General features: G+C 40.1%; 1 protein-coding gene across 1 annotated transcript in view; it reads right to left on the bottom strand.

Moving 5' to 3' along the window:
- Window positions 1–2091: 2091 nt before the first annotated feature.
- The window catches only part of ONECUT1 (one cut homeobox 1), a 34078-nt gene continuing 12364 nt past the window's right edge, over window positions 2092–23805 (bottom strand). The window contains exon 2 of the mRNA XM_074966316.1: window positions 2092–7491. Within this exon, the coding sequence (XP_074822417.1) occupies window positions 7199–7491 (293 nt within the window). The 3' untranslated portion in view covers window positions 2092–7198. The remainder of the gene's footprint in view (window positions 7492–23805) is intronic.

Below are 23805 nucleotides of genomic sequence, written 5' to 3'. Positions count from 1 at the left end.
TCATTGCACGGCATTAGTTTATGTATTAAAAGCAGACAATTATCCAAAGCTTACCAATAGACCATTTAATGATCCTGCATTTCAGAGCATCTTTATTGCCCCATTTCAATACTTGAAGTATAAAAATTTATCTAAGAAAGTGTAACTTTTGACCAAAAGCCCAAACCCTCCCGTGTCCTTCCCTCTCTGAACCCTTCAACTATCCCCAAAAACAAAAACAGTGTACACCTTGAGCTTAATTATTGTGCATGAAAAAAAAAATATTTACACCCATCACAAATCATGTCGGTACATGGCATTTAGTTGAAATAGAATCTATCACTCAGGCAAAATAAAATACAGGTAAATGGCATCGTATTTCCTGTGCCATGATGCCACCATCAGCTTTGCAGAATTATCATTGTCATTTCTTTTTTTCTCTCAATTAAAACTGATTTTGTTCTCTAAAGATGTACAAAGTGATGCCAGGCGTAGGGGAAGTACAGAATACAGTACATGTTTCCAGTTGTAAGGGTGTAGGGGAAATACATTTCTATTCTGTTTTGTTTCAGCTGGGTGACCAAATAGACAGCCATGGATTGAATTCACCTTGGGCAAAGCCTATCCACCCCTTAAGTCTCATTTAGTGACTGGATCAGCCTTATGCTGCGTGTCTGCAGGGGGACGACTTTCTCTTCAAATGTTGAAGGTCCTGATCTGGCAAAGCACTTAGATCCAGATCTACAAAGGTATTTAGGCTCCTAACTTCCATTGTTTAGGACCCCAAATACCTTTGAGGGCCTTGGCCATAAGCCCCAAGTTTGAAAAGCATTGAATCACCTACTTAAGTTCTTCCCTCTTAGGAAAGCTCTTAAACCTGTGTTTAAGTGCTTTCCTGAAGCCAGCCCTTGAGCACATGCTTAACTTTAAGAGTGGGGGTAGTCCTATTGCGTTTAATGGGGCTAAATTTGTGTTCAAAGCACAAGGGCTTGCCTGGATTAGAGCCTACATATTTTTTCTGCCAATTTTCTTGAGGATTGGGGGCTAAGAAAAATTCATGCCCCATGAAAATATTTCCATGCTTGATGGACTCTGAGAAACTGTCCTGTTCTGCTCCTAAATGCACACCCAATAACAGTGTCTGGCAGACCAGCTGCTCTTAATAGTGGCTTCTCAGAGATCCATTTTGCCCAGCTGAATTCAGTGAGACTTTTCCCATTGACCTCAATGGCAGCAGGAGCCAGCCCTCAGTATATCACCACATCAATGTATTTATCATGTTTGCAGCATCCTCCCCCTGTCCTAGCTGAAGCAGTTTTGGTGGGGGAGGGAGAGGAGGAAAGCTTGGTGAAGACTGTATCATGTACTGAAGAGCATTTCCAAATTCAAGTTAGCTTTTCTCCAAAGTTTTACGACCTCTACTTGCTATACCCGTGCGAATGGCAAATCGAACCAAAAACAAATCAAAGTCTCTCACAAATGCCAGTGCTTTTAAACATTAAACAACTTTTAAGTTCTTTGGATATGCAGGTCTTACCCACAAAACAACCTTCCTAGAAAAAGACAAATAAATTAAAGGAAAAAAACACACTAACATTGCCTTTCTGCTTTCTAAGTGACAAAAGTACTACTTTGAAACACTCATTTTGGCATGTACAAGTTTTGTTTGTTTGTTTTCTGGGAGGTGGGGGACCTGGCAGTGTTTGTAACACATTGAAGTGCATGCTAAGACAAGTCTGAAGATACACCCTGCAGTCAAGAGAAGCACTCTCCTTCAGTTTATCTCAGCATCAGGAACAAAAAGATTGTAACACAAAGCTTTGGCCATTTTTGAATCTACTATATACAATTTTTTTCACTACGTAGTCATAAATTAAAGCAGTGATTAAATAAACATATACAAAATGTAATTAAATTAAAAATCACAGCACATTATAGAGAAAAAATAGGAACCCATTTATCACAGCAGAGAATATTTTTTTACCCTGTAAAAAGAACATTGACTAGCAAACACAAAAAGCTTCCTAATTTAAACAAAAAGAATCAAAGCCATATATATATATATATATTTTCTCCCTTTTTTGCATTCTTTGCAAACAACAATCTTTACCCAACCTTTGAAATATTTCCAGGAATAAGATCTTCCTTGAGTATAACAGAGCAGTTCTGCCAAAAGAAATGAAGGGAAAGAAAGAAAGAAAGAAACCCAAACAATAATAATAATAATAATAATAATAGAAATACAAACAAAACAACCTCTACAAAATAAATAAGTTATAAAACTTTTTTTAAGTAACCTTAACAATTATCAAACTAGTAAGTTCTGCCTTATCACATAAACTCTCTATACAACATAACCCTAACGATTTATTACTATGAGGTATTTGGAGAAATTGGTAAAAGCAATGCACGGCCTGTCTGGGTGGAGGGACTCAAGCTGCTTTCAAGGGGAAAGAAGAAGGAACCTTTGGTTTGTCAGCAAGAAAGTGGAAAAAAACATTTTCCTTTGGTATCAAAGAAAGTTTCATTGCATGGTTGCACGGCAAAAAGCACCACGGTGAAGAATTATTCCTTTTTTTTTTTCATTAGTGGCCTTTCTAACAGGCTGAGGTATTCAAAGAGTATAAGGTGAGAGATAAAGAGGTCAACAGCGGTTTAACACTTTGGTTCAAGCAAGGCACTCGTCCTATGAGTTTACAAAGTTTGCAACATGTTTGCCTAGAGCTTTATTATTATTATCATAATCATTATCATCAGTATAGCAGTTGTAGTAAGAGTAGTATTCATAAGATTATTATTATTAAGAATGCAGACAAGTTTACACACGGAGTGAAGGTTGAGGAAGGGGGATGGTGGAGGGTATTTAAGAAGGAGAATGAGTTCCCTTTACAGACCGAGGCCGTGCATGAAAAATCTTTGGTATTCTTTGGTATCATCAATGTGATTAAAATCACCAATGGAAATCGAGTGAGGTAGCGTCTTTGGTTCACACTATAAATAGTAGATCTTTACACACTTTTTTTTTTAAACACATGGAAGTAGCTATTCCTTACCTTTTGCTTCTTTGTCTTTAGGAAATAGTTACCAAATGTATTGTAAAGCTAACCACACCACAATAATAAACCAGAAGGCCAAGCAAAGTCTCAAAATTAGCCTCTGGGCCTTTGAATGCACCCTAAACACAGCTAGATAGGAAAATGATAAGTGCTTTCTCTTTGTTTGCTAAATGCATAGTTTTCATCCTTATGTACAAAGAAGGAGGAAGAGGAGGAGGATAGGAGAAAGAGAAAGAGGAGGAAGTACAACCTTTCCTGGGAAAAAATATCTTTTTTACAACTCGGGCAAGGAGAAGTGTCCTAGGACTCTTTGGTATAACAAGGTCAGCCATGTTTTTTTGCCCTCCAAGGACAGGTAGTCCCCTTTGGGCAGAATGTTGGAGCCTGATTCTGAAGTCCTTCTAAGGGCCTGACCCTGCTCACAATAAGCCAAACTGTGAACCTCCTGAACACTGAGTAGCACATAACTCCAGGAGCAATCCCAATGAATTCAACAGACTACGCATGGAGCAAGATTCCACTCAACATGGGTAAGCATTGTGAAATCTGGTGCATTGAAGTCAACTGGAATTTTGCCATTGACTTCAAAATGAGCAGGACTGAGCTGCTAGGCAACAACCCCCATTGTAGGTGTTTTCATTTTACTTTTGCTTTTACCCTGAGCAAGGACAGTGGGATGAGGCCCTTAGACAGCAATATGGGAGCCAAAAAGTAGCAGTATTGTTTTTTTCTGGAAATCTGATAATGCAGTTTATGATGTGGATGGATTAAAGCTTTCAACCTCTTTGGCACCCCCCCTCTTGGGTCATTATGGTAAGTTTTGATGCACTTCATGAACTGAGTGCACATTCCTAACCCGCAATAGCTGTTTAACTGAACTTTGACTGAAGCCCAATTTCTTGATGTTTCCAAACTTTTTCCACTTTGCTTCCTTTCAGAACCGTTTCGTGTCACTCTTAGGTCCTGAGCCAGTGGCTCAGTGATAATTTTTCAGTCTAATACTAACTTCCATTCTTCCAGGAAATGTTTGGGTGAAATCTTGACCCCACTGAAGTCAGTAGCAAGACTCCCATTGACTTCAATGGGGCCAGGCTTTTATTCTTAATGTAGAAGTTTAAGTGCAACTTTGGGGGAAAAAATCACCTTCATGGATGACCATTACTAAAGACAAGAAATAATAAGAATCTGATGCACCAAATGATCTACTGTCTATGCTTCAGTCAGTGCAATGGAGCAGTATCCTGAGGGATAAAATAACTTTATAATCAGGATGAAGGTTTCCATATTTATTTTGCTTCATATTTAGAAACCAACTAAAGAGAAGTGTGTGTTCTCCGTATATTCAAAATGTGATTAGCATATTGCTTACAGGAAGGGTGACTTTGTTCTTAATGGCTTATAAAAAACAAAAGGTTAAAGCATACTTAAACAGATGTAAGAAAACCACTTCTAGGCTTTAACTTGTGCATCAATTTGTGTGTGTGTGTGTGTGTGTACATACATAGCAAGAGATCCTGAAATTGCATATTGGGTGCAAATTCAATGCTGGTATGAAAGTCATCTTTGGTTTCAGCAAATAGTCTCAAGACACATTACAATGGAAATACTAAAAATGTGGTAATGTACTTTGAATTTCCCTGCATTTTTAAATTCTCAAGTTTTAAATAAATAAGGCTCTCTTTCTAAACTTATAAGTCAGTTACAAAGCAGTGTTTTCCTGGAGAAAGCAAAATGTTAATTATGGTTGTCCTCTTCAATATTACATTAATGAGACTGCATTTATAAGATCCCTTAAATGTGAGGTTATGTCTTCCTATTAACTTTTCCACTTCAATTATGTCTAGTTGGGAACAGAGCTTTTTAAAATGAATCACGCTAGAATTTAAGGTAAACTAGAGACTCTAATATTCGTGGATCACATTTCATTAGACAAGTGTATTGTCAGTTTTTTAAAATGAGTTGAACATAGGAAAAATTTTGAGAAATATTTAGTAACAAACATCCTGTTCTCATTTAACATTGTTTTAATAAGGAGATAGTTCAGTTGCGTTTTAAAATACCTATTTGTAATTATAACTGGATAGCCTGCAACTTGACCAAACATTGTTAACTTGGGAAATAGATGGTGCTGCAAAGTTGCTTAATTTCTTAGTCTTTAGCATTTTAATTGGACTTTATCACAAGAAAATAGAACCTGCGATGATGAAATATGTTGGATTTTAGTTTACCTTTTTTTTTTTTTTTAAGCTACAGGTATAAGAAAGATTACAGATTTCTTATCCTAGCAATGGGACATATACCTGCATATCTGCTCACTGTAGAATGTGGTATGCTTAGGAGATTTGCAACAGTAATTTGAAATACCAGTTAGAGATCTAACAGGCACATGTAAAATCTTTTCCCCTCTACACTAGAATTTTATAAGCAGATGTTGCACTGTTTTCTTTTTGATTTTATCACAATAATAATGGAACAATTTCATTTCTCTGAAAGTTCTGTTAGCAACAGAGCACTTAAAGCTTTTCAACTACAAATTGTAAACTATTTCATGCATTTTCCTGGTTAACAGACGTGCAAGAAAGAATGTACTGGAATAAAAACTTAGCCTAGTAAGCAGGTACAAACCCACAAAACAAAGGGCCATATCCCACTCGTATAGAGCTCCATAAAAGTTTTGCTATTGACTTCGAGACGTGCCCCCCCCCCAAAAAGCACTACCGTAATCTTCTTGGAGCTGCTCCCACTGAAGTCAACAGGAGTTTTGTCATAATCTTCAATGGAAAAATAATTTGGGCCCAAAAGCACATTCCTCCATATGTTGCCTTCTACTCCTTTTCTCATTAATGGCCTTTTTATCCATAGATTTCAATGTCAATGGGGCAGAATTGGACACTGTAAATTTATTCATATTTTTAATTTTTGTGTACAAAATGAATTAAATAGAATGGAATATAATGTTTGGAATCTAGATGATATTGCTTGCTGGGAGATGTATAAAAATACATTGGTAGGGAAAGATGGTCTTTTGACACCCTTCAAGCAGATGAGCTTTCAGCACTGTCAGCCAGGGACAGTGTAATAAAAGTATGCATACATGGCAAATATCACATCAGCCATACACACAGCTGTAAAGCCACATCCTGCTCCTATTGAAGCCAATGGCAAAACTCTCACTGACTTCAGTGGAAGCAGGATCCCATTATTAGCGTCTGTGCTCTGACACTGTGACATTAGCTGCTATTCCTAAAATGACATTCTTTCTTGCCAGTCATGGAAACAAATATTAAAGTGGTTTAATAATTGCAAATAACAGTCTTGATTACAGGTTTTATGTGTTATACAGTTAGATTAGTTTATACCTATAACTCTACATAGTATTTTGTGTAAAAATAGCTTTGGAATATTAAAATCATTGCAATAAAATACCTGCAATATAATATTAAATGTATTCTTTGGTAGCTAGTCGATTTTTTTTTAATGGATGGAATATTGTTTCACTTTTTTTTTTAAATCTGAACATTCCTTAACAAACAAAGAGAATGCACTGGTTTAGGTATCATTCAAAATTTCTTTGCCTAGTTTGAACTTGTTTCCAGATGTTGCACTAGCAAAGTTCAAACGATAAAACAGCAAAAATCACACTACCGTTCAATGAATTCAGACGACTCCACGCTATGTTGGTCATGCTGTGGCACAACCCTTTCTGAAGACGAGCCCTGACTAAGTCCCTAACCACTGGTGTGTACACAGTACGGATACACCATACACCATCATGGCAATATCTGTGGAAATGAAGAGCCATATCTGAAAAGATGTCCATTCAATGACAAGAAATCACTATGCTCCAAACCACTAAACAAGCCAAATACGGTGAAAATGATCATGGATGAAGGTGTAAGACCAGTGGTTTCTTTCGTTTCTCTCTGTTTTTTGTTTTGTTTCTTTTCTTTTCTTTTTCTTGCAAGTCGTCGTCCTACTCAAGTGTGTATCTCAGAACAAAGTCAAAATGCAGGTGAAATAAGTCTTTGGTTTCTTTGGACTTATAAATAACTTTTTTTTTTCAAATAGTTCTAAGTATAAACCTGCTGTCTTGAGGTCCTGGTCTTTATTTATTTATTTATTTTTAAAGCTTTTCCCCCGAGGTTCAGTTCGTGGTTACTCCTTCATGCTTTGGTACAAGTGCTTGATGAAGATGATGAATTGCCTGAATTGGAGCTACCCTCGTCTTGCCACTTATCCAGACTCCTCCTCCGTGCATTCATGAAAAAGTTGCTGACGGTGCTCAGCTCCAACCCCAGCTGCTGGGAAATGGTGATTTGTAATTCTTTGGATGGACGCTTATTCTCCTTGAATATTGCATGTAGAGTTCTACGCTGGACATCCGTGAAGACCAACCGAGGCTTTTTGGGTGTATTCCCTCTATCTTTCCCATGTTCTTGTTCTTTCCTCTTGCATGCTGCAATAAACCATAGGAGAATGTTAGCGTTCGGACTGAGAAAGCATCAGAGAAGATGCTACTAATGCCAGTAAACACGAAAGTTGGAAATAACATTCATTTAATCTTAGATCTTCCAAATTTAGGGATGATGTCTACGTTTGGGTACGTCAGCCCCTCTTGGACCTACCTATATTCACTTATAAGTAAGTTTGTGTTGGTGTAATTTACACGCTGAACAGCGAGTTGACAATACAGGAAGGCGTAAGATAGAGGAAGGTATGGCATTCTTTCATGAATTTGTGCATTCTTACATCCACCCACTAGTTGATTTTTTTCACAACTCATTTCACTCATCTCTTATGGCCCTTTGGAGTGTAAGTTACATTAGTTTATATTCCAAAGACTCCCTTACGCTCAGACTCAGTGGACCCAATTCGAAGATGATATGTACGGTTTGGAGTGAGGTGTAGCTTGCAGGTTGATCAGTGGATGTTAGTCCAAGTAAGTCTCAGGAAGTCAGAGTCTAATTAAGTTTAAGGGACTTTTGAGGGAGTCCAAGTTGGTGTGCCATACATACTGAGGGATTTTATATTACACTAGTTTAGTTTAGTCTCCTTTAGGTTCATCTCTGACCATAGAATCCCCCTCCAAGTGGGGAAGGGTGTGGCCCTGAGGAAGCCACATCTAGGGGTAGTCTCCAGCTGTGTGGATCCAGAGTCATGATGCCAGGTGTTAAGGAAAAGTTAGCACATGTGACTCCATTTTGGTTTGAGGCCCACCATTGTCTAAAAGCAAGCACATCATGCACCAGGAGGAGTGTTCCTTAGATACTGCATTCTTGTGAAAATCCTCCTCCTTGTCTCCAGCCTGCCTTGACTCCCGGTATCTGTTCTTTGTCTGTCTCTAACTCCCTATCTCCTGGCCTTTGATGTGAGGCCTCCCATCCTGATAATAAAAGTTACTGATGCATCGCTTTAGGACCATGCTGTGTAATTAACATACTAGTTTAGCACAAGGAATGCACCAAGCAGGGATAGGTGGTAGATAAGAAAAGGGTTTGTTTATTGGCTAAGGTTTCTGATGCACGAGGGCAACATGCTTTGCTTAAAGGTATATAACCTTTGTATAATCTGTATTCGGGGTCCCCTCCTGGCTAGCAGGGGGACACCACGCTCGAGCATAATAAACTTGGTGTTTTTTGGGAACTCTGCAGTTGTGGACTTTGTTTATGTGCCTCAGCCTAGATTCGAACTGTGCATGACCTATCAGGTATAATTCATAGCATTTATGTGCGTGTCCTACCAGGTGTAATTCGTAGCATTTGTGTGCGTGTCCTACCAGGTGTAATTCGTAGCATTTGTGTGCGTGTCCTACCAGGTATAATTCGTAACACAGGGAGCTGAGAGGAGGCTGCTGGAGTACGGAACCAGCACAGAGGCACCTCACAGTTGCCTGGCATCCCACAGACCTCTAGGGCTTCATGATGTGTGAGGCTGGCTTCTCCATTCCATGGAGCAAACCTCATTCCCCTGGCAGGACCATAAGAAAGAAACACCAAGAGGAAACCCCCCCATACGCTTGACTTCTCCCAGGGAAGCGGTAGCCTGGCCTTTTATTCCCCAATAAAGTCCTGCGAGGGTCACAGATATGCTTGTAACCATGTTGACCCAGACTTACTGTCCTCTTTTACTTTGATGTATAGAGAAAACATCTGAGGAGGGAGAGGCACCTCTATAATTGTTTGTTAAAATGCTACAATTGAGGCATTTAACCTTTGATAATGCCCAATAATGCTGGCTATATAACTATGTATCATCCCTGTAAGATGAAGTGGAAATTTACTGATTTTTCAAGTCAAACTTTTCTACATTTTTTAATCTATCTTTTTTTTTGTTGTCAATCCATTTTCTATAGCATCTTTTAATTGGCAGAGGAACAAGCAACTGAGAGGGAACAGGGTTGTATTACACTCTTGAAGGCCAGATAATTAGATATTTTGAACAAAATAAACTACACTGTGACACCCAGAACAGTGACACAGTAAATCTTGGTTACAACATTTCCATTTAATTCCATCTCTCTTTCCATTCTTGTTTTTTGGTGTTGTTTTATTCTGTATTTTTAAAGTGAATATAGCACTTGTGAAAGTGCTGTATTGAAGGACCTGGAGATTATCCATTGGACAGAGACAGAAGGAGTGGTGGGAATGCAAGCTTCCCTTTCATTCCCCAGCAATTATGCCTCATTGCTGACCTGAATGGACCACCTCTAGAGATAAAATTAAAGTTCCTCCTCCATGCCCATTCAGTCCTCATTTCTGACGAGCTCAGTGCCAACAGTGCTTGTAGTGTCCTAGTATGGCCACCCATTCCCTTAGTATTGGATCGAGGGGATCAAATTATTCCACAAAGGTCCCCAGATATCTCATGTATTGTCACTCACAGCAACCTGTGCATGAGGCAGGGGATAAGGGCATTTCAGTTCTCTCAGCAGTGAAGTTTCTGAAGAAGTTACTTGTCAATATTTATTCCAGTGACAGCATTTTTGCTCGGTTATGACACACTAGTCAAATGGACAGAGATTCAAAATTTTTTATAGTTGGTTTGAACTAAAGAACCATTTAAAATTCAAACTCCCTGTCCTCTATGATAATATACCATTAATGTCTCAGATCTTATGTTTTTCATGCAAGCAAACCCTCAGTGACGTTATGCTTTGTATATCAATTAATTAATTCTCGGACAAAAGCTGGAGTTCAAGTTGAGAATATATATTGGTAACCTAAGAGTTTGAATACCCTTGCAAGAATGTTGTATTATCTATTAACAAACGATAAAAAGGAAAGATATTCACAGTAAAGAATAAACTTTAACAAAACCTCAAATCTTTGAAAGAATGGAAATTCACAGTAAAGGCATCCAAAGAACCTAAACTGCTGCTGTAAGGACCCCAGCGTCTATCCTTACCTTTGCCCTGGTAGTGATGCCCCAAGGGGAGTCAGGGAAACAAACTTTGAAAGAAAATTAAAAACAATTTCATTTCCTCAGAATGTCCCCCTCTTTAATCTGTCAATGGTTGCACAAATTCTGACCTGTGCATAGACACACTGTGCGATGAAATAATCATTTGTTATAATTTGTCCTGATTGGACAAATAGCATTAGAATCACAGCCAGACAGACACACAGCAGTAAATACAGAGTTGGTCTATCTGCATATATAAACCTCATAATTCTAGGTCAAACAATTATAGGACAGTCCTCCAGAAACATGAAGAATAGTAGAAAATAAACATGCATTGCGAATCTGGCTTGTAAAGCTTGATGTCTTCTTGAGCTCTGTGGCTCCACCCCATACAAGTTAAGATTCCTAAATAATTCCCTAGAAAATGGCCCATGATTTGAAAATACCTTGTTCCTGAGGACCTCAGCATCTGCACAAGGCCTGAGGTTCTCAAAACCTATCGCTGCTGAGAACACAGGGATCCAAAAAGTTTAAGGTACTGGGGAGAAAACATAAAATGTTAAAATAGTGGTTAAAGATCAAATAAACATCTATCACTTTTCAAATTGTCAGAACATTCTTCTCATGCCCCAGTATAGGCAGCATTTCAATCTGCGAACAAATTGGTTACTCTGTTCAAAAGTTATAAGGGATCTTGGAAGCAGAGCTTAGAACTGAATTCAAAGCTCAGCCTTAACTATGGGGCTGCTACCAATGCCTCCAAAATGAACTGTATTTTGTTCAGTTTAATTGAAAGTGCCTCACCTTGGCTCTACACCAGTTAAAACAATAAAGTGCCTAATGCTGCAGAATATTATAGATTGAATTAGACTGATCACATACTACACCATCAGACCTGCCAACAAAACCAACAAAACAATAACCCCATATTTTACCAGCCTCTCCCCTCAGATCAACCTCTATCCTAGTGCCCAGGAGAAATGGTAGGCTTTGCAGAATGACAAGATGTTTGAGAAATCCAGAGTGTGATGGATCAGGAAGGGAACATATTCTAGAGCCAAGGACCTCTCATGGAAATCACAGGACAGATACTTCCTAATTTAAGTTGAGAAAACACCATCTCTGGTGCTTCCACTGATCTCATCAGAGAAGGCAACATCTGTTCAGTCGCAGTCCTCTCAGGAAAGTGATATAACCTATACCACTATTTCTGTTCTGACATTCTCACTATTTGATCCTGACATTCTTACTATTTGATTAAAGTGTGGTTCTGCTCCAAAAAATAAGCCAGTTAAAAAGCTCACAGGCTGGATAATACTTACTGAATGAGCAGCTGTTCGAAATCTTGTTTTATTCCCATTATTCAATGTGTGGCGCCATGCTTTATTTACTGCACACTATTCAAACCCTCTCTGGATATTAAATTATTAATTACCTCATGGGCTTTTGTCTGGAGCTTCTCACTATAGTATCCAAGCACTTCACAGATATTAATTTATTTTCACAACACCCCCGTGAGGTGACGGGGAGGTATTACCCCACTTTTACAGTTGCAGTACTGAGGCACACAGAGATTAAGGTCAAAAGTGTCCACTAATTTTGGGTGCCCATTTTGAGACATTTAGGACATGATTTTTCAGAGTACTTAGCATTTTTATTGCACTGTATACGTTCAAAACACAGCTCCCACTGACCTTAGCAGCAGCTGTGAGTGCTCAGCACTTCTGCAAATCAGAACCCAGGGTCTCAATTCAGGTTCCCAGAAAATGAGAAACACATAATTAGAAATCATCTCTGATGAGTTGGATTCAAGTGACTTGGCCAGAATCACCTAGGAATTCTGTAGCAGAGGCAGTGATAGACTCCAGTTCTCTAGGGCAGCATTCAGCTGCCTTAACTATGGACTGGGCTTTCTCTTCCTGCAGTTCCCTGCCTCATTCACTGCACAGCTTCCAGCTTCTGCAATAAATGAGGCTGGTGTTCAAGAAATAACAGCCTCCTTCACTACACATCCTTGATTAATCCCCAGACCACAGTCCATCCTGTGCACTGACTGAGGCAGGGGTCTTGTGGAAAAAATAGTATATGATCATGTAATTAAGGACTGTATCATAATGCATATGCACAAGGAGGCCGAATTAAGGTTGCAAGGATAACCTGGTTTCTGACATTTCCTAACTTTTGTGTGCTTGACTTTGCAACATTAATCTTTCTTTAAAATGTAGATTTTTGTGTGTAATTTCCTAGGTTTTTAAAAAAGCAAAATAAAAACACATAAATTGACTCCTGTTGAATTATATTGACTCCTATGTGGTTCAGCATCAGAGTTAGAACCTTTAGATCTATAACACAGACCTCTGCTACTTGAGCTAACAGAGTAACTGATAGCAGTAGTAGGTTGTCATCCTCTATGTGGACTTGGACTAGTGAAGGATCTGACACACACTTTGCCAGACAGATTTCACAGATATCTGCTGACAGCAGAGGCATGGTGAGACTCAGAAATTTTGGGTGCAATATCTGTTTCTGGAGGGGAACATGCTTTAGAAGGCACAAACTCTTCTGCCCCCCTCCCTGAAGTCTGACCCCTCCTGCCTATGTTCCTTCCAGCCTGACCCTGTGCCAGTCCTGTCTCCCCATCCCACCACAACTACTCATCCCAGAAGGGCCAGATTAACCCATCACAGGGCCCTAGGTAAACGTACACTTCTAATATAAGTGCCACTCACTCAAATTTGGTCTGGCCACACCTCTGTCATGACACAGGGGCAGCCAGGCCAAACCTGAGTGGCATTGTGACTTTGTGCGTGGCCCTCCTCCCACCACGAATTTTGGCCCTAGGCTTGGGTCTAGTTTGCCAATGCATTAATCTGGCACAGCATCCCCATTTCCTCTCTGCCCCCAGCTCCTCATCCAGTCTCAGTCTCCCTCCTCAAGCGCCTCATCCCACCCTTCCCATTCAGGCTCTTTGCCCAGACAATCCCAATATCTTCTCAGCCTATCTTGTCTCCCCCCTGCCCCCCCCCGCCACCCCAGCCCCAGATCCTTTCCCCAATCTAATCCCTTTCCCTCCCATCCTTGGTGAAGCTTTCATCCCATTTGCATTTCAGTCAAGCGGATTCGTCCTTTTCCTCTCCACTACCAGGGTGACAGCACTGGGCATCAAGACCATATAAGTGACAGTCTCTCCGCTCTCACTGTCCAGTACCCAGCATCACAGTGGCCCACAGATGTCCTGCTCTGCAGGGTCCCTGTAGCCCTGGGATGAAGCATGCTCAGTACAGATGGACTCTCAGAGAATTTAGCTGCCAAACTTTAACAATACTCTACTGAGCATGTGTGAACTGACTATTTTTAGAGCTTTTTAAGGTAGTTTTTCACAGGGTTGGCAAAAGGCACATCCCTGCCAGCAGGCCAGCCTCTCTCTACTCCAGCCAAATTTCAAAGACTTGCTACAAAGCATGGGAGTGCTAGAGCTTTTCAATTAAAGGGTTGTAAGAATTTTTTTAGACGGGGATAAAACAACATATTTTCCCCTAATCTAATTCTTGTAATCAGCTGACCCAGCTGCTTTTGCTTCAGCTTTAAAAAAAATCATACTGAGGCAGCACAGAGAATTTCATCCTGAATGGTTACGGTTTGGCAAAGTTATAAGCAATTGAAAACAGAATCTTATAATGGGACGTGTCAGCCAACCTTAATAATAGGTGCTGCTACCAGCTCCACCTATAGAATAATTGTCAGAACTGGCAGCTAAATTTTTATGAAAGGGTGCTCTTAATTAATAACTGACACTTGATTTTTAACATGCATTGTAAGCGTAGATATAGCTATATAATATCATCTGTTTATATAGGACCCAATACTAGGACTACCTATCAAGTGCACGGAGCCTGCAGCTACAAATATGTCCTCTGAAGCAGCTGAGGAATGGTTAAATCACCATCTAACTCCTCTCCCTTCCCAGAGGTGATCTGCCAGCCAAGGAAAGGAAAAGAGAGGGCCAGGGCTAGACACGGATCTACTCCACATGGGGACTGCATATGAATTCTCTAGTCCCCATCCATTCGAACCCCAGCAGTGGGTACTATTCTCATCCTTCCCTTCTGCCCCCGCCCCTTGCACACTGGGCTGGTATTCCCAGGACAAGTTATCAGCCCAGCACACAATATATTTACATGGGCAGGTGCAGCGTATGCATTCTATACTGGTGCATAACTCAGTGCTGGGATTTCTAGATGTTTGTATTTCATTTGTGGCATTTTGCTTTAAAATTCAAGAAATTTAATTTTAAAAATAAATGTGTTTTCCAGTTTTGTGCAAAACTGATTATTTTTGGAGATCTCACTACAAAATCACTGGTACCGTAGGCAGCTAACAAGAACTTTGCAGCTTTGACATTAGTGAAATGAATTCATTCCTGGATCTGTTGATCTTTGGGCATCCTGAAAAACTCATCTCTTTTCTCCAACCTTTGAAGGTGTGGACTGAGATATAGGGGGGTGGTCAGATTGAGAGGGGGATTTTATATTTTTGTTTGGGTGTGTATTGGCTTTAGTCAGGATCAGCTGTATGGCAGATTTTTGTGGTTTTCATCCTTTATTATAAATATTCTCAGAAGAGCCTTGCACTGTTTAGTGAGGTTGTGATGTTCCCCTCTGGTGTTGTCTGGACTGGTGATCTGCTAGGTCACCCCAACCCTTGATTATGGGAGCCAGCCTTACCCTGCTGTGCTGTGAGAACCCTCACTCCTGGGCTGTTCACGCACAGCCTCTGGCATGTAAGCTGCTCCCAGGTACTTGCAACCGAATGACACTAGCCAATATCTCCGGTCCCAGACACAACTCTGGGAACCTCTGTCTTTCAGTGTCCAGTTATGCCCGCTGGATGCTGCAAGCTTATATGAGTTCATCAATTTGACAAAGAAATTGATATGTACCAGGCTTGTTATCCCAAGGGGAGTTTCTGACACTCTTCAAACAAAACACACTGCTTCAGGAAGAATAAACAAACAGATTTATTAACTATAAAGACAGATTTTAAGTGATTATAAGTCAAAGCATAAGAAGTCAGATTTGGTCAAATGAAATAAAAACTGATCTTAACACTTTCAATGCCCATACAAACTTAGATGCTTCTCACCACAGGCTGGCTGGTTGCTCTTCAGCCAGGCTCTAGACCCACTAAATCGACCCCTGCAGCATCGATTGCAACAGCCTCAATCTCCCGGTAGTGAAGACAAGCCCTTGTAATTGCAGATACACCAGCTATGTCCCATACCTCCCTAGCCTACCACCAGACACCTCTCGGTGCTGCTGGGGATGGATCTCTCATGTTATTATTAATTATTGTTATTATTATTATTATTTTATTATTTGTATTACCATAGCATATAGAGACCTAACCAAGATCAGGGCCCCATTGTACTAAGCACTTTACAAACACAGAGTAAGACAGGATCTGTCCCAAAGAGCCTTCACTCTAACTAGACCGAGCAGGCAAAGGGTGAAATAAAAGGGAACATTGTTATCCCCATTTTACAGAATAGGAACTGAGGTACATATAGATTAGATGGCTTGTCCAAGGTCACACACTGAATCTGTAGCAGGGCCAGAAACTGAACCCAGAACTCCTGAGTCCCATTCCAGTGCCTTAATCACCAGGTCTTACTTCTTTCCAGAAGTGCAGGATGAAATCTTAACCCCCCTGACTTCAGTGGAAATATCCTAAATCATAAAACAGTTTTAAAAGGTGGGTGGACATTTTTTGTCATTACGTTAAAATTTTTTTTTTCTTCTGTATATTTTGGTGCAAAAGAACGACTGTACATTTTGTACTGAAAAGAAGTCTCCAATGTTTACTGTAAAAATCTGAACTCTCATTCGGTCTGTGCAATACCTTGTAAATTCTTGGTATAGCTAGAAAACTACAACAGGGTAGTTTCATAAGCTGTACTAGCAAAAGTCCTGATACAGCAATGTACTTCAGCTTGTGCTTAACTTTAAGCATGTGAGTAATCCCAACTTTATTCAGCAAAGCACTTACATGCTGATACTTTGTCCTGCTGGTGATATTGCTATGACCTTCTTCTAAAGACAAAAATACATAGGCCTTCTTTTTCAGAAATGCAATGTGCTATGATGGTCCATGTTTGTCAATAATGTGTCTAAACGTTCAGACTGATTGACCTAAAAAGCACAGTAGAGAACAAATGCATTTAGGCCCCCAATTCAGCTAACTTTAAACATGTGTGCTACTCCCGCCTATTCAGACAAGCACATAACTTCACAAACATTTGGTCTTCTTGGTCTCCTAGGGATAGATTCAACTCCCATGGCAGTCAGAGGAAAGACTGTTATTGACTTCCATGGAAAACAGATCGGGTTGAAATTTTCAGAAGTGCTTAAGGGACTTAAGAGCCTAAAGTCCATTGAAAGCCACCTAACTGATTTAGACATTTTTGAAAATCGTACCCACTTAGTTTGTAAGCGCTTTGGGGCAGTCACTACTCTTAATTTCTGAGCCTCATACAGCACCAAGAACTCTGCTAGCACTAACAATAAATAACAGTGATAATGAAAGGTAATAATAGGTTTTCCTTAAGACCATTTTCTCTGTTCTATAGCCAGTCAATCAATTTTAATAATAAATTGTTGCCCTCAAGTTGCCAAAGCACAAATGTAAGACAGGGGATGAAACAAATACTCCAAAAGGGGAGCCTGTCAAAAGTAGGAGTGGAGAACAGTTGTTTCCTAGCATGAGTGATGGTAAATGGAATCTTTCACCTGGGTGTCACTGGTTCAACTCCCATTCAGGGTAGTGGGAAAAGGAAACAGCTGCATCTCTCTCCTCTGGGCCAGAGTCCTTTTCCTTTAAGCAGGCAAAGCTAATCACTGAAGTCAGGGCTTGCTTAAAGACTGATATATTAGGCCCTTTCTGGACATCCGCCAGGCCTTAGTCTCCTGGACAGTTAATCCTGTACCTTTATGAGCACTATTTTTTTTAAGTAGCCGAGAATTACACTAGAAATAATTTGGATTCATGTCTTTAACATACACCTACCCAGAAGCAGTTTAAGTTTTTGAGTTGTCTGACTGATACAAACAAGACAGGCACAAAAATGCTTTCAATTTAAAACCACTGGAATGTCGCACTTTTGTAGATGATCACGCTACGATTATATCGCTCTATCACCATGTTGGCATGTGGAGCATAGCTGGCCATTTCCCCATGTCATCCCATATAAAGAAAGGTGCCTTTTGTTTCTAGCATTGCCTGCAGCTGAGTGATACCCTTGAGCTGCCATTTGAAAGATTCTGAAAAGAGCCTGTTTAAGAAAAAGGCAAAGCAGAATATAGAAAGAGAGTCACTTTGACTCCAACACTTTGTGTGTGTAGTTAGGACAATGTAATATTATCAGCATCACAAGGAGACTTATAAATCCATGGCTGAACTGTGGCCTTTTCTAGTCACTTTCATCCTTTTCTGCCATGAGCAACAGATATTTCTGACACTTGCAATTCTCCTGATTCAGTCCATCCATCTATTTTTGTCTCCTTTGTTCCTTCTAAGCTGCCTTAGGGATTTGACTGACTTAACTTGCCAAGTCTGGTACCTCTTATTAAGGCCCAGTTGCCTGTGAGTTGTACAGAACTTCCTGCTGCACCTACTGCTCCTAGAATGGGAGCATCACACCATTTGTCAGTGCTCTTTTAAGCTCCTTTTTAAACAAAGAGTTGGGCCGATTGTACCCCACACAATGAGACCAATCCTGGTCCCATTGAGGTAAATGGGCAAAGCGCCTATTGATTTCAGCGAGAGAAGAATGAAACCCCATATGAAAACTCAGCAATGAGATTGATCTCTCTCAGTTCATGGGGTTGGGGGTAGAGAAGTAGATATTTTGTCCATCTGCACTGGGAACTAAACTTTTCTGTGGGTCCAAAAGCCAAAACTGGAGTAGGCATATGTTGTGCTGATTGCACTGCCTCACTCAGAAGATCATCCTTAAGGGGAAATTTGCCTTTTTAAAGTCTAAGAAAAAATAAAACAGAACTATTTCCTCACTGCCCACTTTCAGGAGCAGTTCGGTTTTGTCTCTCTCTCTCTCTCTGTCTTACCTAAAACATATAAACAAAAGTGATAACTTTCCTTTCCTTCTGGATTTTTAACTCCTAAACACACAGAAACACAACACATAAAGACAAAAAATATCAAATGGAACCTGCCCTCTGCTTCAGACACGTTATAAAGAGACAACACCATGACTTGCAATCCACCATAGCTTCTCCTTTTGAAAATTTGGTACTCAGGGTCAAGATGGAGAACAGAAGAAACTATATGGACAAAACTTGTACTGACTTCTGTGAAAGATTTTGAAATCACAGGTGAGCTGCCACTGAAAGAAAAGTTGATCAGCCAATGGCTAAAAATGTTAACGGCAATGACCGCACTCTTTCAGATATAAAATGGAAAAGTGTGAAGTTCTCAACAGCTCGATGAATGGAAGGATTCTGGAAATATTTTCCTACAGAGCTGTGCCCTGATGGACGTAGCACTGAGGGTAATTCTTCCATCTGAGTGCAACACAACATGGCAGAAAATGGAATTCTATTGCTCAGCTGTTCTCTTTGAAAAACTCTTGCAGTTCCATCAGTATCATAGCCTGATTCTAGAACCTAGCAAACAGAAAAACCAAGACACACTGTTGGTTTATGCTTTGGTGGATTTATTTATTTGTCTGCTTACGTTCTGAGATGTATGTATCAATGCAACTGTACAGAGATGTATGCAGATATACAGCTCCAAATATGGTGATTTCATATATCTAAAAATTTGTAATTTTGTTAAAAAGTAGAAGTGGACTGGTGGTGGGATATAGTGTCTTTCACCTCAAGGTGATAGGACATGTTTTCAAACATGGCCCAGGTCAATGGTGACCACAGATCATTATTGTTTGAGGGTTGTTTGGTGTCCTATATTAAATAAGGTAGTGGTCTCAGTTCAGTTCCTGGTGGGCAGGTTCACACCACACTAATTTCCATTGCATTTGTCATGTGGTCGCACTTGATACCAATTAGCAGCATGGCTGGAAGTTTCAACAGTATGCTGTGGATTGAATGAGCATGGAAACTCTAGAGATGATCTTCCTGAAATACCTTGGTGGAGCAAAACTGGGAAGTCTTGCAAGCTCTCTCTACTTTGGGATAAATAATGTTGCCGGTACATGATGCCTTTGATCCTGAAGATTCCAAAGATACTTTTACAAACGGTATCTATGTGCTTTTTAATGCACATTACCCATGAGTGAGGAATTCTGCATGACATCCCAGGCTAATGCCAATAAAACTCTTATCTCACATTAACATGTATTCTGCGTATACTATGGAAAAATTATTTTAGGAATGTTTTAGAGAGTTTTCAAATGTTTTGTTGGAATTAATTTTTCATATCCCCCTACTTGTAAAGCCAGATCGTTTAGTTACCCTGGTGCCTAAGTCCAGGCTGCAGGGAGGCACCTATCTCTGCAAGCAATTTTCAGGTGTGAACCCATCTCTTGGAGTTAGGCACCTAAGGTGTGTTGTTGCAAGAAGCTGGTGAGAGGAGGGGAAGATGTTCCTCATAACTTTTACCCTAGTAGTTAGAGCACTCCCTGGGATGTGGGAGACCCTGGTTCTCAGGTCCCCACTCCACCGGATGAGAAGAAGGGAATTGAACGGGGATTCCTCACTGCTCAGGTGCATGCCATACCCACTGGGCTATGGGACATTCTGATGTGGGGCTCCTTCAGTCTCTCCGGCTGAAGCTTTTCCACTGTGGATAAATAATTGAAGAGTCACTAGCTCGGGGGGACTGGTTCCTATGTCTCCCACATGCTGGGTGAGTGCGCTAACCACCAGGCTATAGAGTCATTCTCATGCTTGCACTTTCTCATGCTCGCTCTCTGGCCCAATGACTGTTTGATTATTTATCCACAGTACCCACCTCCCAGGTAAGTACTCTAACCACTGGGCTAAAAGTTATTAGGGATGGTCTCCTCCATTTTGTCTGAATTTGCCTGAGAGGCCTGATCCAGTAGACATGGCCTGAGCACACCGACTGGATTGGGCTCCTCGTTCTTTTTGCTGATACAGACTAACACAGCTACCACTCTGAAACCAGACATCTAGAGTGAGGCAGCAGAGCACATGTGGAGAGCAGAAACATAAGCATCTTTTTACTGCAAAAATGCAGGTGCCGAGTGAGTTTAGGTAGCTACAGGGTTCAGAGATGGTTCTGTGAATTGCAATAGAGTCTAAAATGGAGATTTAGGCACCTAAACCCAATACTTAGGGGCCTAAGTCTGGGATATGGGGACCTAAATACTTTTGTGAATCTAGCCCCCTGAGTCCAAATGTACAAAGCTTAAATGGAGCCACAAACCCCCTCTAGATTTACCTTAAATGTCTTTTCTAAACCTAAACATGTCATGATTTTAAAACCCATTATCTTGGGACCTAGAAGGGATTGAACCACATTGTGAAGCTGGGAACAATCTCTTTCCAAAGTTCCTGCTTTTAGCCTTGTTGCATCATAAAATATCCAGTGACATTTTCATGTATAGAAAACCCATCAAGTGGAGCAGGACTGGGGGGAGATTTCTTGGAGGAAATTCCACATTTGGACAGAGAAGGAGGAAACATTTCTCTAACAGATTGATTTTTTTTAAGTGGCATCTATTTTAAGCTGCTTAGGGGGTTGGGGTGTTAAAAATAGTCCCAGAGAATATGAATCAGTGGGCATACTGCTGGCAAAATGGTCAAAGGTGTATGGTAAATTCATTTATCACATGGATATCATCTCCACACAAACATGGAGTGTGAAGACATAGGAATGGTGATAGAAATACATGACATTCTCACAGAACTCTTAAAATATAGCACGTATAAGAATGTAATTAGGGGCTTATATGAATTGTGTTCATTTAATGCGATTCAGTCACAAAGCCAAACAACCCTGTTTGGCCTGAAGCGACAGCCCCAGCCCGTCTGTGCCATTACGCATAGTATTAGGGCCGCTGGGTCTATGTGGTCCCTGTCCTGGACTTGCTCCATCTCATTCACACCGCCCTCAGAGGTGTTCAGAAGGACATGGGAGACCCTCATGTGGCTGTCTCTGTCACCTAGTCTTGTGCAAAAGGAGTACTATGGTAGTGCCTAGAGGCACCAAGCAACATCAGGCCTGCATTTGGGTTAGGCCCGTACAAACACACCACGACTCATTCCCAGCTTAAAGCCTCCCCAGCCCAGTAAAACATTAGTGCTGCTTACACTGTTCACTAAAGAATGGCTCTTTCTCCCCCACACCAGCAGAAGAGTATATTAATGGTTTTAAAATCGTAGGGTACATCCTAAACTACACCATGTTATTTCTTTCCACTCCTGACATAGATCAATCCGGTTTACATATAAAAACACAATGACTGTTCAGGTTTACGCTTCTTTAGAGTGCAGTATTTCACTGTCATCCTACTCCACTCTAGATGTTTGGACAGTGAGTGCTAGGATATATCCTCCTACTTCATCTCTCACGTTACTCAAATTGGATTCCAGTTCTGCTCACTTTGTTGCTATTTAATATCTGAATAAAAGAACAGTTTGACAATAAAGCATCTTTCTGTGGGAAACCAGGCAGAATGTCCACAGATTGGCCAGGGAGATTTCAGCGGAGAATCTTAATTGTAAGCATCCCAGTTATAGGCACTGTATGAAAATTAGTGACCTTAATTTGCTTCCACTGCAATAACAAAGTGATCCAGATTGAGTGGTGCTGACTCAACAGGGCTGGGATTCCGGGGCTTACCCCCCATTGCAATGTTGAGGGATCCTTAACTGCTCCAGTGAGCTGACGTCACCCTTACGGAATATGCTGCTAACTGGAATAATACAGGGAAAGGACCTGATTTTCCAGTTACATCATTTAAAGCAAATGTTAACTTTCTTTCGCTGAGTCCTTAGTTAACCGCATTTAGCGTGGCAAACGCTCGTTCGTCTAGCATAAGTAATTAGAATGTAATCACTTTAACTGCATCTTAATTACCCCAAATGAATTGAAGGGACATTAATAGCAAAGATTAAATTGCCTTAATGAACGGTTCTTGTGACTACATCAATATTTTAATCATGCTCGCCATTCGTATCGCACTCACCAGCTTAGATAGCTGTTAGCGGTGGTGGGCGCTAGGTGGCGCCTCTTCCTCATTTGTGGTATAGAGAGGAAGGAAAGATACAAATACTCAACTCAATCTCTGCCTTAGTTTGAGCAAAAACTGGATATTTAATAACGCGATGTCTCACTGTTGTAACCATTTCTCTCTGATGTGGTCTTGGCCCCAGTTATTCATGCCTTTGTGACCTCCAGAGTGAAGTAATGAAATATTTAGTTCATTCTGAGCATCATAGGGCAAATATTTCTTATTGGTTAATAAAATTGAATATATTCGTAATATGGATAAATGAACATCTCAGTTTCAAAGAGACTTTTAATTTTGATTTTATTATGGTTATTTTAAAAAGTGGGTGGCTAACAAGCTTCGAGATTAAACAAAATAATCAAGCCTCATCATGATAAAATGTAGCTATTTCGGTCTACATGGATTTTAAAGCTACATGAAATATCTGTTTTGCTTTTAAAACATGCTTTCAGTCAGCATATACAAAAGAGCTCCCTCCTGTAGAAATTAGAGAAATATTGATATAGGATTTCTGTTGAAACTGGTGAAAATGCATTTCTGCAGTGTCATTGTTGCATAAATATTCATGAAAGTATTTCAAAATGTTTGTCAAGAACATACAAATGAGCAGCTAGAATTTTCAAAAGTCAGTAATCTTTTCGATTATTTCAGACTAACCCTCATAGTATTTCATGTTAATATCACTGTACTTTAAAACTGTCTAGGACCTTAAGGTTCTCTTCAATTTTTTGGAGCAAAATCACTAAAGAATGGAAATTTGTGTCCTCTTATTTAAAATTAGCTGGAATTACAAGTGGCGCACTAGTATTTGAAGTTCAGTTTGAAGTGGTAGCAGGTTGGTGGCCCAACAGAAAAAAAAATTTAAAAAGTTAAATACAAAAATCCTTAGGTCATCTGGGCCTTAGCATTATGAGTTAGTCAGTAATACTGTGTGTAAAAGTTACTGAACAATAATCAATGTACCCTTCATTTAACATTGTGGGAACATATCCAATTTTAGCATTGAAGATTTTTATCACTGTAAAATGGGGTACAATCAAAACTATTCTTGTTCCTGGAAAATTCTCCTTCAGATGATTATTTTGCCATTACACAACCAAAATCAACTTTCTTACTGGCCAAAAGATGATGCATCTT

Source organism: Natator depressus, chromosome 10, assembly GCF_965152275.1.
Source record: "Natator depressus isolate rNatDep1 chromosome 10, rNatDep2.hap1, whole genome shotgun sequence".
Classification (NCBI taxonomy): Eukaryota; Metazoa; Chordata; order Testudines; family Cheloniidae; genus Natator; species Natator depressus.
This window is presented reverse-complemented; position numbering and strand designations above follow the sequence as displayed.